The sequence below is a fragment of the Rutilus rutilus genome (assembly GCF_951802725.1).
Source record: "Rutilus rutilus genome assembly, chromosome: 18".
NCBI classification, from domain to species: domain Eukaryota; kingdom Metazoa; phylum Chordata; class Actinopteri; order Cypriniformes; family Leuciscidae; genus Rutilus; species Rutilus rutilus.
This window is the reverse complement of record NC_140231.1, coordinates 30,797,661-30,814,233: the sequence shown is the minus strand read 5'-3', so window position 1 is coordinate 30,814,233 and position 16,573 is coordinate 30,797,661. Positions and strand designations below refer to the sequence as shown.

General features: G+C 39.7%; 2 protein-coding genes across 8 annotated transcripts in view; both read right to left on the bottom strand.

Moving 5' to 3' along the window:
• Nucleotides 1–16,573, bottom strand: part of LOC311276954 (uncharacterized protein) — a 47,230-nt gene that overhangs the window by 25,829 nt on the left and 4,828 nt on the right. For 6 of the 7 annotated variants that reach the window (XM_084387022.1, XM_084387023.1, XM_084387027.1 and 3 more), the window contains exons 4-30: nucleotides 14,588–14,698; nucleotides 13,843–13,919; nucleotides 13,049–13,166; nucleotides 12,778–12,959; nucleotides 11,566–11,707; nucleotides 11,393–11,446; nucleotides 8,339–8,473; nucleotides 8,010–8,129; nucleotides 7,753–7,845; nucleotides 7,370–7,588; nucleotides 6,859–7,029; nucleotides 6,668–6,778; nucleotides 6,319–6,456; nucleotides 5,907–6,086; nucleotides 5,614–5,808; nucleotides 5,304–5,495; nucleotides 5,019–5,151; nucleotides 4,727–4,866; nucleotides 4,523–4,639; nucleotides 4,158–4,304; nucleotides 3,943–4,055; nucleotides 3,723–3,862; nucleotides 1,398–1,529; nucleotides 1,129–1,238; nucleotides 915–1,046; nucleotides 350–415; nucleotides 29–204 (exon numbers count right to left, since the gene is read on the bottom strand). In XM_084387022.1, the coding sequence (XP_084243148.1) occupies nucleotides 29–204; nucleotides 350–415; nucleotides 915–1,046; nucleotides 1,129–1,238; nucleotides 1,398–1,529; nucleotides 3,723–3,862; nucleotides 3,943–4,055; nucleotides 4,158–4,304; nucleotides 4,523–4,639; nucleotides 4,727–4,866; nucleotides 5,019–5,151; nucleotides 5,304–5,495; nucleotides 5,614–5,808; nucleotides 5,907–6,086; nucleotides 6,319–6,456; nucleotides 6,668–6,778; nucleotides 6,859–7,029; nucleotides 7,370–7,588; nucleotides 7,753–7,845; nucleotides 8,010–8,129; nucleotides 8,339–8,473; nucleotides 11,393–11,446; nucleotides 11,566–11,707; nucleotides 12,778–12,959; nucleotides 13,049–13,166; nucleotides 13,843–13,919; nucleotides 14,588–14,698 (3,644 nt within the window). The remainder of the gene's footprint in view (nucleotides 1–28; nucleotides 205–349; nucleotides 416–914; nucleotides 1,047–1,128; nucleotides 1,239–1,397; nucleotides 1,530–3,722; nucleotides 3,863–3,942; nucleotides 4,056–4,157; nucleotides 4,305–4,522; nucleotides 4,640–4,726; nucleotides 4,867–5,018; nucleotides 5,152–5,303; nucleotides 5,496–5,613; nucleotides 5,809–5,906; nucleotides 6,087–6,318; nucleotides 6,457–6,667; nucleotides 6,779–6,858; nucleotides 7,030–7,369; nucleotides 7,589–7,752; nucleotides 7,846–8,009; nucleotides 8,130–8,338; nucleotides 8,474–11,392; nucleotides 11,447–11,565; nucleotides 11,708–12,777; nucleotides 12,960–13,048; nucleotides 13,167–13,842; nucleotides 13,920–14,587; nucleotides 14,699–16,573) is intronic. The other variant, XM_084387024.1, reaches the window with a different exon arrangement.
• LOC311277416 (uncharacterized protein) lies at nucleotides 8,586–9,791 on the bottom strand (the record flags this gene model as incomplete). Its single annotated transcript, XM_084387733.1, has 1 exon — nucleotides 8,586–9,791. Exon 1 carries the CDS (start codon nucleotides 9,681–9,683, stop codon nucleotides 8,586–8,588), a length of 1,098 nt encoding a protein of 365 aa, XP_084243859.1. The 5' UTR covers nucleotides 9,684–9,791.

Sequence of the window (16,573 nt, the reverse complement as noted above, 5' to 3'; positions counted from 1 at the left end):
TGTGAATACCTAGTTAGCCTGAACATACCTGAGTTGAGAGACTGACTCCGCCTCACAGTCTGTGAGAAGCGTTTGTAATTCTGCTGTTTCAGATTCGTCCCTGAGGAATCTGGACATGGGTGGTACTGCACCTTGCTCTCGCGGTGATTGCTGATTACTTTCACTGGAATCTTCTGGAGAACGATCTCCCTCATCACATCTCTCCTTAGAGATCAACAACACACGGGACAACATTAAACACAAAAACAAGACCACTGTGAGGTTTCCAGATGAGTGCTAAAGTAAAATTCAGAGCTGAAGATCAAGATAACAGTAGATTAATATAAAACTGACTGATTCTGTCTCTTACCTTCTTGTTTGGAGGCATTAGTGTTGCATCATCTTTAGCGGTAGGTGGCTGCTCTCTCTGTGGTTGCTACAGTAATGGATGTTTGGTGACACATGACTTAACAACACAAAATGCCATAATGGAACAGAATATAAAGAAATCACACAGTAACGGTAGGATGGGTGGCTGCAGGTGATCATGGGTAAGAAAATAAGCCAGAAAGACAGAGAGAGGAGATAACAGGGGTTAGCGGGGACGGAAGAGAGAGACAAAAGAGAGACAGAGAGAGAGAGAGAAAGAGGAAAAAGAGAGAACTAGAGGGAGAATAAACTACCGCAGACACATGCATAAACACTCATTCAGCAGACAAACACGTTACAGACACAAACTTCTATTCAAAGCCTAACCTACAGCTTACTAATGTTAGTAACTAGAAACTCATCTACAGACATGAGGTCAATCATAAACGCAAAATCAGAAGATTCCTGCTTTCACAATGGCATCAAAAATTTCAGCTTTGCACAAGCATATTCCAAATAACATTACGAAACAATTACCGTAAAATGCATTTCTAAGACTTTAATACCTTGGTAGGTGTTGAGAGGTTGATAAGGTCTGGTTCTTTCTGAGAGTCTCTTAGATCGTTACCCTTAATGTCATTCTCCATCAGTACCACTCTCTTCTGTAGGTCGGCATTTACTGCCTGGAGCTCTAAGACCTAAAAGTGAGAGTAAAATGTAAACTTAAATAATCATCAAACTTTGTTTGACAAAAATAGTACTTATTGGTTAGGCACACACCTTTATTCTGAGTTGTTCTACAGTCAAGTGCTGGAGCTCCTCCTCTGGCCCCTCCCCCACACATATACTCATATAGGATGTCTGCTCGCCAATCAAACTCAGCGTGTCCACTAAAATCATCAGATTAATTAGCATATAGATAGCACATCAGATAATTAGCATATCAAACAACGATGAGTTCTAAGGCATGATACTCAGTAATGAACTAACATAACTAATTTAATCAAGTAAGCCTAATGGGCAAATTATATAAATGGGCATATACGTACCAGAATCGTTGGCCTGTCCAACACCACCTCCTCGGTTCTGGATCTGCCCTAGTCGTGCTTGAAGAGAAGTGTTCCAGCGCTGAGCTTCCTCCAGTGCGTCACGCATGCTCTCTAACTCTGAAGGGTTCGAACCTGCACACACGTATATAGACATTCAGTTAGTGGCATTGCAAACACTATATATTTCGTGAAAACCTGCACACACGTATATACACACATTCAGTTAGTGGCATTGCAAACACTTTATATTTCATGAATGTGCATCACCCTAATATTTACAAAATATTTTTTTTTGGCCTTTGTATTATTTATAGGACAGCTGAGAAAACAAAACAAGACATTATAAAGAGAATGGGAGTGTGCATAATCAGGATATGGCACACCGAATTTGTGCCATAGCATATTATTTGCACTAATCATGGCTCTGATATTCTCTGCGTATTTATTTTATTTTAGTTTTCAGGTACAGAAATAAAGAAATCAAATGTAAAATCTATTTTTCATTGTATAAATTAAACATACATTAATCCTTACTATAGTTACAAAAGGTTAGTCAAGAGTGGTGACTTTTTTTTTTATTTGATTACCATTAAAACAGACAGCAGCGAAGCAGGAATATTAGGCTGTTGTCATTTTTAGTTGCATGGATACTGTTACACAAGCGTTTTATTTCTCAACTGTTTGCGTTAATTCAAGACATAACAAACTATGTTCACAAGGATACTCGCCAAGACGGGGATTTTGATATAATTTTGTGTGAATTAGAGGAAGTGAAAAAAACATTCACAATGGCACCGGGCAGTCCTTATTGTCGAGCCCTGCTGTATTTTGTATGCGTTTCATTTTGTTTTAGCAAGTATTTAATTATTTAACAACTGACATTATACAACTCAGTGCCTTCACACAGTTAATTAATAAACCATCGGTTTGTTATAACGGCCTTTTTCATGCTACTTTGCCGATAAATAGGTGCATCTCTACCTCCAAGTATACAAACTACATTGTGAGTAGCGAGCCACAGTGAGACCTGGGTTGGGAGGAAATTAATCGGGTGCATTTGTTTCAGTTTTGTGAGTGTGCACAGAGAGATGACTGGCAAATAGAATAAAACAAATTCAATTTGGATCAAATTCTAAATTATGTAGTGGGAATGAACGAGTTAATGGGATAGTTCACCCAAAAATTCTGTCATCATTGTTGTTCCAAACCTGTATGAATTTCTTTCTTCTGCTGAACACAAAAGAAGATATTTTGATGATAAACAGTTGATGGGTCCCATTGACTTCTCAACTGTTTGGTTACTGACATTTTTCAAAATATCTTCTTTTGTGTGGGTGAACTTTTGGGTTTTTGTGTAAACTATCCCTTTAAATGATCAAATAAAGATTTTTTTCTGATACACTCGCATACAAAATCTAATACTGTAGGTGTATATTTTTTTTAAATCCCCTGATGGTTAGAGAGGGCATCGCAATGGCAACTATCCCACAAGGCAGATGGGCACAAGAGGATTATAAGTAAACAGAGCAGAAACACAAGCATTCAGTGCCATTCAACACTGTCTGATCCGTTTCTCTTGTGCATTTATATGAAACCGCATGAACTTACAAGAATAAAGAGAGCATATGAGGATGTAATGACAGTTTTGAAGGTTAATGGATAGGAAAGTTTCTCATTAGTATTTGTATATATCTTGTATATGTTTATACAGATATATATGTTTATAAATAAATAAACCGTGAGAATAAGTGAAGGCATATATGTGTGCAGAGGCAGGGTGGGGTGAATTTAGTAGTGTTTTAGTGTTGATGAGCCACACAGACAGTTAAAACACTTTTATTAGAAAGAAGATTTTTTCTATAAATAAATAACATCACAGATGAATGAGTGAATGAATGAATGAACAGAGCAACAAACAGACAGAAAGAAAACAGATGAACTGATGAAAAAAGCACAGATGATGGCAGGAAAAAAAAGTCCAAAAAGGACAAAGAAAGTTGAAAAACAGAAACATACATACAAGCATATCAGAAGAAAGAGAAATGCAAGCTTTCATATGAATAACAAAGGACAGTTATGTGGAGATGGAAAGATGTTATGTTATTGTGTGTCCAGCTTTACACCAGAGGCAGGGCTGATATATAAAAGCCATCCAGAAAGTCAACAACCTGATGGGCAAAATAAAAAGCCTTTGACTGGCTTTAGCCCTGCATCATTGCTGCCTGGACAAACTAAAAGGTTCTGACTCTCTGTTTGGTATTTTGGGTGATTATATTTAAAGCATGAGATCTGATTGGTTGTCAGCACTCTCTGGCTGTACTGCACCTTCTCTCTGTTTGGCTCTCTGGATCTCTTTCTCTAGCTGATCTCTCAGCTCCGTGTTCATCTGGACGCCACTTTCTAGCTGCTGTCTGAGGAGTGAAACAGCTGTGAGCTCCAATTGCAGTGCCTGCAGCCTCTCAACACTGAAACAAGACAACATAATTAAAATGCAGGTTTCAACATCACATTACAACATATATAACCTTTCAGGTGTCACACACACCTGTCATGCTCTTTGACAGCTCTGATGAGGTCGGAGTAGAGATGTTGCTCAGCTCTCAGAGCTCGATTTAACTTCACCTGCTCAGTCAGCAAATCAGATAGAGATGCAGCATCCTACAAAATCAGAAGGAAACCAAAATTAGAGATGCTAACGCATATCAGCTTAAGAAGCTGAATACCCGTTCACGCATGAAAAGAGTGTGTGTACTTTTGTACCTGTTGTTGGTGATCTCCTCCAATTATGGTTCTTTCTCTCTGAGGGAGGGAGGACATGCTGAATTCACTCTCACCCAGTTGGGAGGCTTGATCCCGGGTCAGAGGCAGTCGGCTGTCCCCTCTCTGAGACAAACTCTGGTGCAGCTCCTGCACAGAACCACGCCACAAAATCAGATGGAAAATGTACTGTAATATAACCTCAATGCTCATGGTATGTAGGAAACAATTCCTCTATGGAAAAAATTACTGAGATTTTTTCTTCAGGAAACCTTCTATTGCATTCTAGGATATTCAATAGTTCCAATCTTTATCTTTAAGGCAGTGAGGGTATATTTTGTGTATATGCATGTGTAATTTACACTTACAGTAATGATTTCTTCTTTAGTTTTGAGTGTCGATGTTAGGGACTCGATATTGGCTGTCTGTCCCTCTAATCTTGCCTTCAGTTCTGAGACTATGGACTGAAGCTCTGCTAGAGAAATCTGTCACAAACACACACAGTTACTCTAAAAGTTTCATACGTTAAAACACAAATCCACACATTCATAAGACACACAAAAAAAAAAGACCTTGAGCTGGTTCTCTCTCTTCAGTGCTGCGTTAAGAGCTTCCGTTTTCTCTGTGAGCTCTTTCTTCAAAACTACCACTGATTTCTTACTGACTGTAGTAATGTTCAGCGTTTCCTCACTGTTTCGCCTGCTCAGCTCGGCTACAAACACACACACACAAAGAATAGGTCTAGATTTAATTTAAGTTAGGGATGAATGATACATAGCTGACAATTACTGGGTACAAATTTTACACATCAGTGCACCTTTACTCTAAAACTGTTGTATTCTTACAGTACAAACACGCTCTCACCTTCTCTTTCCTCAAGTTTCTCCTGTAACACCTCAATGGTCTGTCTGAGCTCCAGCACCTGAGGGGGCGGAGCTTCACCCATCTTCATTTCCAACAGGATCCGATCTTTGTCCTGTCGACGGTCTAGCAACTTCTATAAAACCAACAGAACATCATATGACATTTTACATACATTTTCTACCACAACATGACTATCTTATGACAGCGTTTGCACACTAGAGCGTTCGGACCAAGCAATCAATCTAAGCAGCCTTGCAATCAAAAGATTACAGGTCAAAGTCTCACATTGATTAGGGAGTCCTTCTCCGCCAACATTGAACGGAGTTCAGCGGTCTCTAGGTGTCCCTCCTGTGACGCTGTGGCATTCAGTCTCTGTGCGTTTCTGAGCTGCATCTGCGCGTCTGCCAACTGCTTGCGCAGATCCTGCAATTCAGCTGCACTACCATTCAGAGCCTGTATGTGACGCTCCACACTCTCCTGCAAAGAAAAACACAGACCGCTTAAGACATTTATTCCTGCCTACATGTAGAGTGACAGGAAATTGTGCTCATAAATGCATGAATCAAGCATTAGTGTAAGTGTATGTATGCAGTACCCTCATAAGCTGGTCTTTGCTGCTGATGGTGGCCAGCAGGTTTTCCACAGCGGTCTGGTTCTCAGTCACTAGTCTCTCTCTGTCCTTCACCGCCTCTGACAGCATTGCCTCTGTGACCTTTAACCTTTGACTCATCTGCTCTGCAAGGTCACGACCCTGAGACTCTGACTGGCTCAGAACTCTATTGGCCATGTCCTGCAAAGTGAATTTGAAAAAAAAAAAAACACTTTCACACCAACCAAACTCTGACTTGGGTCAGCATAAAAAAAACTCTAGTGTGAAAGTGTGTGTACCTCCATGTCCCTCGTTTTGTTGTCCAGTGCTTGTTTTAAGTGCTGTATAATGGCGTCCTTCTCTCTCAGAGCTCTCTGAAGATTTTCTTCAGTCTCGTCTTTACACCTCTGAAGATTCTTCAGTGAGTTCAACAGCTGCTGCAGTTCGAGATCTCTCTCCTTTATGAGAGCATCAAAACTCTACACACACACACACACACAAAAAGAAAGAAACCATTAGCATCTGATTCCACATTAGCCCATCAGATGTTAAGGGAAAATAGGAAATCATGTGACAATATGGCAAATTTACCGATGTAAATTCTCTCTTTTTCACACACACACACACACACACACACACACACACACACACACACACACACACACACACACACACACACACACACACACACACACACACACACACACTAACATTAATGGTCTCCTCGTTGTGTGAGAGCAGGTTGTTGAGACGTTCCACGTCTCTCTCTTTCTCTCTCAAACTCAGCTGCAGCAAATGGATCTCATTTTCTTTCTCCTCCATGGCTGCAAACTTATCATCCAATGCTTTCTGCACACAAAAAAGAAAACAAACACATAGACAAAAATCTCTCATGTTGAGTCTTGCAATCAATATTGTGATATCTGGATTGACACTGGCAGAGAAACACATTTCTGACATCAGAAACTCAAATCATTAACATATCACCACCCACCTTTCTCGTACTGTACTTTTAAGACTTCCTTATAAATACAAAAAGAATAAATGAAGAGACACAAACCTCAAGTGCTTTCTCTTTCTCCTTTAGTCGTGTTCTCAGTTTAGCAACCATGGGATCCCCTTCCTCCTGGGTTCTGTTCTTTTCCAAATCTCTAATCATGTTCATATAGTCCTGTTAATACAGTCTGGAGTGAATGAGGGCAGAGAGGTGTGTGTGTGTGTGGGTGTGTGTGTGAGTGTGTGTGTGTGTACCTGCAGCTGCTGGTCTTTATGATTCAGGCTGGCCGTAAGTCGTTCTATAGTGTTCTGTAGTTTTTGTTCAGAAGCACGGTTCTGTTCTTGCTGTTCTAGACGCTGCTGTTCTAGAGTGTTTTCTCTGTCAGCCAAAGTGCCATTTAGCTTCTTCAACTGGTTCTGAAGATCCTGTAGTTAACAAAAGAAAGCATAAAAAAAATAAATAAAATAAAAATCATTATTAAAAGATTTTATTTTAGCATAAAAATTTCTAAATCATTTTAGCAAAATGGTTTTGCTGATTGTTTTTTTATGCAATTAACCATGCAATTCTTCTTTGTATTGTAAGAAATCTTCAGTTAAATATTTCTGTTTATTGCAATGTTTTGAGACAGTTATGTAGCCTGTGTCAAATTTTGCGATGTTTATATAGAACTGGGTGATACAGCAATAAAAAAAATTATAATATTTCCAACCGTTTTCTTAATAGTGTATAAACAATGTTTCTGCATGTGTTTGTGTTACTCACGTTAGTATCCTTGTCTCCCTTCTTCTTCTGTTGCTGTAGTTGCTCCAGCTCTTGTTCCAGCTGCTGTCTGGCCTGCTGAAGGAGGGAGAGTTCTGAATCTCTGCTGGCGAGCACACGCTGCAGCCTCTGGGCTTCCAGCAGCGAGGAGTGAGCCTCCGCCTGGAGCCGTGACAACTCAGCCTGCTGCTCCAGGAGAAGAGACTGCTGGTCTTCAGCCCCCTGGAACACACAGAACAATGTAACACAAACACTACACCAAACCTTTCACTAACTCCTATACGTGCAACTAAGTAGCATGACGGTAGCTCCAGCTGTCAAACAACTGCTAATTCAAAAATTTGAGTCTTTACTCAAAAGTGCACCATAACACATGAGCTACATGCCTGATATTTCTGTAATTTGGCTTTATGAAGGGCCTCTCGAGCCTTAGCCAGAGCCTGATCCTTCTCTTCAAGATCACCGGATAAATCTTCAATCTAAAAGAGAGACAGAAAAAAAGAAAAATAGAGATAAAATAGCATTTTATGATAGCTTTTGTTGTCAAATTTGATTGAAATCAACATTTAAGGGAAAATTATGTTATTTGAGATCGTTTTCAAATACAATACGGAATCAGTGTCAATGTTTGACTGAGTCGTACTTCTTTTTCCTTCTCTTTGAGAACTAGACTGAGGCCCTGGATGGTTTTGTCTCGTTTTAAAGAGTTCTTCTTCTCTGCAGCCAGCTCGATCTCTCTCTCCTGAAGCTCATCAGAAAGAGCCTAAAACACAGAAGGGAAGCCAATCAGACTAACACATATGTATCCTTTGCTGTTAGTTTAATGACAGTTTTCAGTTTAGAGGTCATGCATGTACAGAACCTATTTCTAAAATGCCAGAAAATCATTTGTCATAGCTTTACCGGCCATGTTAAAATGGCTAATGTCAATTTTTGAGGCCTGTAGTTTCTCTGTAGAGAATTAGTTTTTACCTTCTTTTCGCTCTCTGTTTCGTCTAGCGTGTGTTTGAGTGTCTGGTTGCTGCTCTTGGCCATGTTCAGTTCTTCAGTCAGCTGTCTGGTCTTCTGATCCAATCTGCTCAGCTCATTCTGCCTTTCAACTAACACCTGTAACACACATAAAAGCACTTTTAATTTGAGACAAACAAAAACGAGGCTGTTGAGAATAGTAATAGAATTCATTGCCCTTAATGTTCTAGGCATGTTGATTTGTCGTACTCTACTGTTTGAGTAAGCAGAGGGTCATCAAAATCTCACAGCCAGTGTATGAGGGGTGTACCTCCTGTTTGAGAGGTGTGTAATCATCATTAAAGTCCTCCTCCATCTCTCTCAGACTTGTCTCCATCCTCGATTTCCATGACACATTCCTGTGGGCATTTCCACGTGTGTATTGTGGATGTTTCAGTACTGGAATCTTGCTCCCATTGCAGCGTGGGACTGGCCGCACTCCTTGCACACTCTTCAGGAGCTGAAGTATATCAAACAGCACCGTGGTCGTTTCTACGGTTCCGGGGGTTGAGTTTCTCAGTGGCCGTCTGAAGGGTGATGCACTGATGAGGGCATGGTCATGCTGCTCCAGGGCCACTGATTGGAGGGAAGCTGAGCGTGATATCAGAGTGCTCTTCTTATGCACGACGTCCAGGTAGTCTCGACTAAGAGAACGAGGTCGGGCTCCCGGCCCAACAGTTGTTCTAGTACGCGTGTCGCTGCTCTGACGTGAACACGAATTTGATTTTGAACGGTGCGAGCGATCTGTTCTACTAAGAGGCTCAAGGCTCACACACCTCCTTAATCGACCTTTGAACTTCTCCTGTTGGCCATCACCGACCGTACCCACAGCAACAAGCCCTTGACTTCTTCCTGAAGAATCCTGTAAGTTATCAGCCCACGCTTGCCGCTGCTTTGGTTGAGGTCGATGGATGCATTGCAGCTGTTTTGGACTATGTAAACCTGCTCCAGTCTGAACTTCCTGTTTGAGAGGTTTCTGTGATGCGTTTCCCCCTAGTTTGGTTGGGTTATGTTGTCTGTATTTGTTCGTGATTTGCGTTTTCAGTCCATCTCTCTCCTTCTGTAGCCGCTGCAGCTGAGCAGCTTGTGCTTTTTGCAGTTGTTCAATGGCGACATCGCATTGCACGACACGCTCGAGCAAGAACACGCATTTCCCGCAGAGAAACTCACTGTGACCGTCCCGTTGCAACTCCACACCCAACACATGAGAGAGGACCACTGCCAGCCTCAGACGGCCACATGCACTGAACAACCAACGACACTGACCGCCCTGCACGCATACGCCGCATACACGGCATGGGTCACGCATGTTCACCAGATGAACACTAAAACACTGATACCACTGACAAATAAACACACTTCAAAAACATGGCATCGCAAAGCTCTCTGATCTTTACACATGATATCGTTCCATCCATCTTCCCCTGAGTCTCTCTGTCCATCTCGCTCAGCACTGAACTAACTGTGCTCTGCCCACACACAGATTTAGACCCTCTAATCCACAAACACACACAGGAAATCCTTTGGGTGATGTGCACAACGTCTGCTAACACACACACACATAGAGAGTAATCCTCTCAGCGGGTGTCTGATGAGAAGAGTTGTATTTGGGCCACTGATGCCGTGCCTTGGGGATGCTACAGGTCACGCTGGAACATGTTAGTAGGGGTGGTTTTCTTTCCAAATGCTCTACAAAGGTATAATTTATGTCATTTGGAAAGCAGCATTAATACATGACACTCACTTACTGACAGATGTCTGCTTTTAAATGCTCACCTGCGCTTTGTGTGTGTGAGTGCGTGTGCACGCTGAACAGCGCTTGTGACATCGGCTGTGTGTAACTCAGTGAAAGCAGTTAAATGCACCTGCATCTCATGCTTTTATAATGCAAAATTTATCTAAACACAGTTATGTCTTAAGGTATTAAACAGACAGGACAGAACATCTGATATGTCAGAATTGATCTGTGCATTAGAGTGAATGCAGCTTATTATGAATGTCATCAAGAATAATAATCAAAAAGCAATAATGCTGAGAAAGAGAGATAAATCCCTTACTGCTCTTGTCTGGAAACTTTCAGATAGCCTCCTTAAAGCCCTCTTAAATGCTGAAAGCACTTTGTTTATTGCTTAGTGTGTTTTTTTGTTCCTTTTTATTAACCTAAGCTATTTTTTTAATATTTTTGAAGCTATATTTAGTTGAAAATTCTTTACATAGAATTGTTTTAATACATTTTTTAAATTTTAATATTTTAGTACTTATAATTGCACAAGTAATTAAATAAAAAATGTACTAAATAAACGTAAGATTTAAAGCCGGTAAACTAATTAATAAGAAAAAATATGGACTCCCGGAAACAGGATTGGAAAGTGAGGTGCCTAAAGATTCCCGGCACTAAATGTTAGCGTGAAACACAAGCATGAAACAGTTTATTAGTATTTTTGATAATCTGAACAACAAACCCCAAGAATTCAACTTCGGTGCATATCTCGTGCTGTGCTACAGACATGAATGACATCTTAAAATTGTGTGGTTTGAGGTGAGGTTATTACAACACCCTAGCATTAAAAACAATTCACTTTTCAGTTTTGATGTTTGATTTTTCACTTGCAACAGACACAGACTGCTGCCAACCTGCTAATCCAGTTTAGCACATTGCCCTCCAACACTCTTTGATCTTTCCAGTCATATTTAATTACAAGGTCGTATTTTAAATAATAATTTCATAGAGATTTCTCAGGGTGGATCAGGGACCAATCTTTTAAAGAGGTAGATGTAAACTATTATGCTCATGAGTGCACAAATGTCTATAATAAATCCTGAAACATGAATGCTACTCAAAGGATGATTCAGCTTTCAAAGGCCGCTTTCTCCCTTTATGACAATTTTGTGTCAAGTAAGAAATAGCTAGTAACATGCCACCCAATAATTCACATCCTCATGCTGGCTTGCTTACAAGCAAGTTTTACTCTATACACGCACTCATGAAGAGGAGCATTCTGGTAGTTGTCTGCTTACCTGTTTGTCTCTTTCTGCATTTTCTCTCCCACGGTCTAGTTCTTCTCTAAGGACCTGTAAAAACAAAAATACACAAAACATCATCACTCAAGTGTTTGTGATGTGCCTTTGAGATAGCATAAACATTGGTGTAAGAAAGCCACTGTTGTGCTTTACAAAACTAAAAGACTAACCTGTAGCTGACTGTCTTTTTGGCCAATCAGGGAGTTCAGCTGTGTCATCTGCTCTCCTATTGGCTGGTGCGGGTCATTCTTCCGAAGCTCTCCGATCATTGCATCTTGATCTTTGAGTGTCACCTGCAGTTGCTCAATAACACTGTGGAAAACATATCATGGATTTTCAGAACTAAAAGTTACACTTTGTTAATGAATAAATTGTCTTTTAGTACTTTAACCTGTTAACCGTTGCCAGTGCGCGGGCGCACTGAAGCGTTTTTTTTATATATATAATTCAAAGTTACTATCAGATTTAATGTTATACCTTGACAAACTATACATCATTAAAAAGATATAAGACTCAAGTTTCAGTATTTGACCACTATTGTATTCTGAGAAACTTATAGCGACAGTTATTTCTTAATTTGTGTCAGGAGTTATGAAATGAAAAAATGAGTCGATACCTTTAATATGAATTATGCGCGTCAGCCGCTTTCATTCATAAAAAAACTCCCGTGCTGTCGTCATGACAGCGATACACAAAACAACGTCCTTCAGGGCTTTTAGCTCAAAAATGTGCAGATTTGGAGAAATATTGATATATTCTCATAGGTTTACATCAGATTTCTATAGACAGGAATAATATTTATTGAATTTATACCGAAATGCGTCGATGTAATCATTATGAGCGCTTGGATACTCTGATACTGTGTTTTTAATTCATACCAACAGCCTGAGGGCGCTATATGCACAATAATAGTCCATATATGGAACATGAAGAAGAGCCATGATCATGTGACATTCCAGGACGTTAAAAATAAAGTCATTTGACATGGTCTTGAAAAACATTTAACTAAATCCAGAGTTTTGGACTTACTATCTTCAGATTTTAAACATAAAATGTTTAGACATGTGGCTTTAGCTGTAGTGCATTTCTAGATTGCTACAGTGCCAACTTCAATTTTATTTTCATGAGGATGTTTCATAAAAAATAATTTCTAATAACTTTACAAAATTTTGAAGCTATTTATAAAAAAAAATTTCATTATGACAATAATTAATTCTACATTTACAATAAACTGCCAGGTGTCAGCTTTCAAATGAGATCATACTTGTGCTTTTAGTACAAAGGGTTCATGAACTGTATGTGTTTCAGTTTGGGTATGTCATTTCTGGGGATTTTTCAAAAGTGGAGTTGCAGCTTAACAGGTTAATTTCTTTCTTGATCACCTCTCCTTCTCCTGAAGGGCTTGCTGGAGCTCTCTGAGCCGTTCAGGGGTGGAGCCTGAATCATCTGAGGGCCCTGATTGGTTGGCGACCCGTTGCTTTTTCTCCAATTCAATATTTTTCACCTTCTCCTGTTCAGCAATGGTGGCCATGCTTTCCAGTTCCTCTTGGGCAGCTCGCAGAGACTGAAGAAAAAGATAAAGCCATGGTAATGACTAAAGATGAAAAACATATTCTCAACCATTTGCTACAGAAATCGTGGGGTTTGTTTTACCTCCTCCAGCTCTTGAATCCGAGTGTTGAATGCTTCTCTGAGTGAGTCCATTTCTCTGTGCATCTTCTCTCTGCCATCATCACCAACACCTCGACTGGCTAAACTCTCTAGTGCTTTCCTACACACACAAACACATGCCATTATGATCTGTGTCTTACATCCAATGCACACATACATGTTCTTAATGGCAAATATTTGACCTGAAAGCCCAAATTAGTCATAACCAAGTGTTTCCAGTGCAATGTTAATTTCATCACTTCAAAACTAGTTTACAAACGCATCTCATTACAAATCTAGTGAAATCCTGTAATCGTCAACTATGCAAATGTGAAAATAATGCGTAACTGCGTTCCCAAATGCAAGCTTAACTTAACCCAAATGCAAGCTGCACATGCACAGATGGAGTTCACTGCATTCATTCACTGTGAACTGAGATGCGGAGCTGATCACGTGAGCAAGTGAGCACTTCTCTATGCGCGACGCAAACACACAGTCTTTTGATAAGGACCCAAAGCCTTATCGCGCTTATTGACCTTATGTGTTATTATGAGAAGTTTAAATATATTTTCCGGCCGCCACAGATGAATCAATGTATGAGAAACACTGTAATCCGTCAAAAACTGGAACCAAGAGACAAAATGTCTTATCACATGTCATGATTGGTTAGGACAGACAAGCAACAAGAAGAACAAAGAAGAAATAGGTTTAATTGCTTGACGCCGTATCATGATGTCGCACCAAGTTAGGATGGATAATTAGTAAAAATAGGAAGTGAACATGTAAACAAGACTTACGATGCAGACACAAGCAGTTCCTGTTTCTCAGCCAGATCTCGTTTCATTGACTCCACCTCCACTTTCAGCTCAATGTTCTACACACACAGATATAAAAGTTACTTACAATCAACAAAATAAGGTCACTGTGCATATAACTACTGGCATCAATAGCCCCTTTCTCACTGGGTAGTTATAGGAACTTAGTTATAGGAACTAGCCACTAGGGTGGTTCCCCGAGAACAAATGTTTCTATCTACATATTCTATCTATAATACTTTATTAGATAGAACTGTTATACAAAGAAAGTAGACAGTATATGAAAAAGTTTCAGCGTTTGCCATGTGGTTGATGCCCAATGACGCTATCTGAGCAGAAGAACATAATCCTGTTAGGTTAGTTGCGTTGGATTTCCTCCTTGGCTCAGCATAGAGGTTGAGAGACTAGAGTTAGTTCGAGGGAGTAAATATATAGCTTATAATCTCTATGTGTGTACACAGCTTTCTTTTTAAATGGTGGGTGCAGGTGTTTTGCGTGCGTTCGGCTAATCAGCGTACACTTATGTCACTGGTAGTTCCTATTGTGCTCGGTTAGACCCTACTCTGAAGAAGGAACTAATTTAATTAGCCTAAAAGGAGTTCCTAGAACTAAAATCGTTCCCAGTTCCTGCGATGCGAACACGCCAAAAAGGGGGTACTTCCACCATTAGATCTAGGAACAATGTCATATTTGTGCACGTGTGTTTGTGACAGTGTGCGTCAGTAACCGTTTTGTAAATGTCCTCTGTGGAGTCGTCACATTTCTGCTGCACACGTTCTTCCAGAAAATAGATCCTGAGCTTCAAGTTAAAGTTTTCCTTTTTCAGGGCTGTGATTTGCTGTAAAGGAAACACAGAAAATTACTCAAAATATTCCTTGTACATACACAGACAACACAAACAAGGAGAAAATTAGGGGTGGGGAAAAAAATCGATTCTTAGATGAATCGCGATTCGGGACGTGGACGATTCTGAATCGATTCACAAATGTCAAAAATCGATTTTCTAAAAAAAAAAAAAAAAAAAAAAATATTAATAACGTAACATTGAAGGAACGCAAAAGGCGGAACTCTGAAGCGGACGTGCCGTGCGCGGACAGTCTGTGGCGTGCTCATAACAGAGACGCGCACATAACAGACGCATGATGGCTGAGCGCCAAATCCGAACGGCACCAGAGAATATCTTCGTTAAAATCTAACGTATGGAACATTGGCAATTTCATTGTGATCTATTTAATATTTTTTTTTGTATGAGAGCTAATTTCTGTATTGTTTAGTTTTCACATCAATATGCTGTGTAAACCGATCTGATCTGTATGCAATATGTGCAATGCCAGTCACAAAAAGTTACATTTTGACTGTAAGTTACTCTCTGCAGATGTTCATTCACTTTCTTTGCTATTTTTGATTGTGGTATACAGCAAACATTTCAAGTCATAACTCTTTATTATTTAGTTGTGTATAAGTCAAGAGCGACTTTGTATGTTACTAATTATTCAGAATATGCATAAGTCCACAAGCATTATACGTTATGATAGCTTCTGGTACATAATTCTATATTTTTGAACGAAAACTGTTTGTGAATTTGCTACAGCAAAATGTTTTTTTTTTTTTGTCTGAAGGATTATATTGCTCATTGGAAATTACAAGAGGATGTTGGTTAGAAGTCTATTATTAAATGCTAGAGATTCAGAATATGCTGAAGTTTGTATTAATTTACTACAAGTATGCTGCTAGTACAGGCACACATTTATTTTCCTGTTGGTTCTCAGCAATGTTGGGACATATGCTGGCAAATGTAACCTTACAGTTGACTTGCCAAATCACTTCCATTTGTTTTATTAATACAATTAATATAGGAAGTATTGGAAGTAAGTTCGTTATGGGTCATCATAAATACTTTGCTTTAAAAGTACCAGTATTTTTTTTGATAAAAGGCACTTCCCTGAGAATTGAACTTAATAAATGTGAAAAAGACACTTTAATGTCTCCGTTTGTCATTCTGTATTGCAAAGCAGATGAGAGTAGATCATGATCAGAAACCTGATTAGAAATCATTATGAATAAAATCGAATTGTTTTGAATCGAAAATCTTTTTGAATCGAAAATCGATTTTGAATCGAATCGTGGCCTCAAGAATCGGAATCGAATCGAATCGTGAGATGGTAAAAGATTCCCACCCCTAGAGAAAATGTACCCTAATCTTTTACTTAAGCAGTAGTTCTGGAAAATCTCAAGGAGCAAACTGGAATTTACACAATTTTAACATACACCACAGCTCTCCTGGTTCATCGCAGTGATGCTAGATTCATGAACAAGTGTGTCAGATCTTTTAAATGCTCCAGTTCACAAAACCAGACTGACCAACAATGAAATGGAGAAAATCTCCATCAGAATTTTTATTCTGCCTGAACTATCCCTTCACACTGAACATTTCTGAATATTCAGTGCTTCCTCCTTACAAAACTCGGACTCATTCATGAATAAACATGAGCAGAGCGGTTCTTCAAATAACTGAATTGCAGAAAAAGAGCGAGAAAGGGGAATGTGGAGGGAGGGGACGAGAGCTAAAGGAGTAATGAGTGTGTGTCAGTAATGAGGGTTGGCATGAGTGTGTGTGTAAGAGAGACTGCAAGGGCAGTGAACTGTGGATCATTGTACTCAGAGCGTTTTTCACTACAACATCTGGGGCAGAAATAGGGGGAAGGGAAAGAAA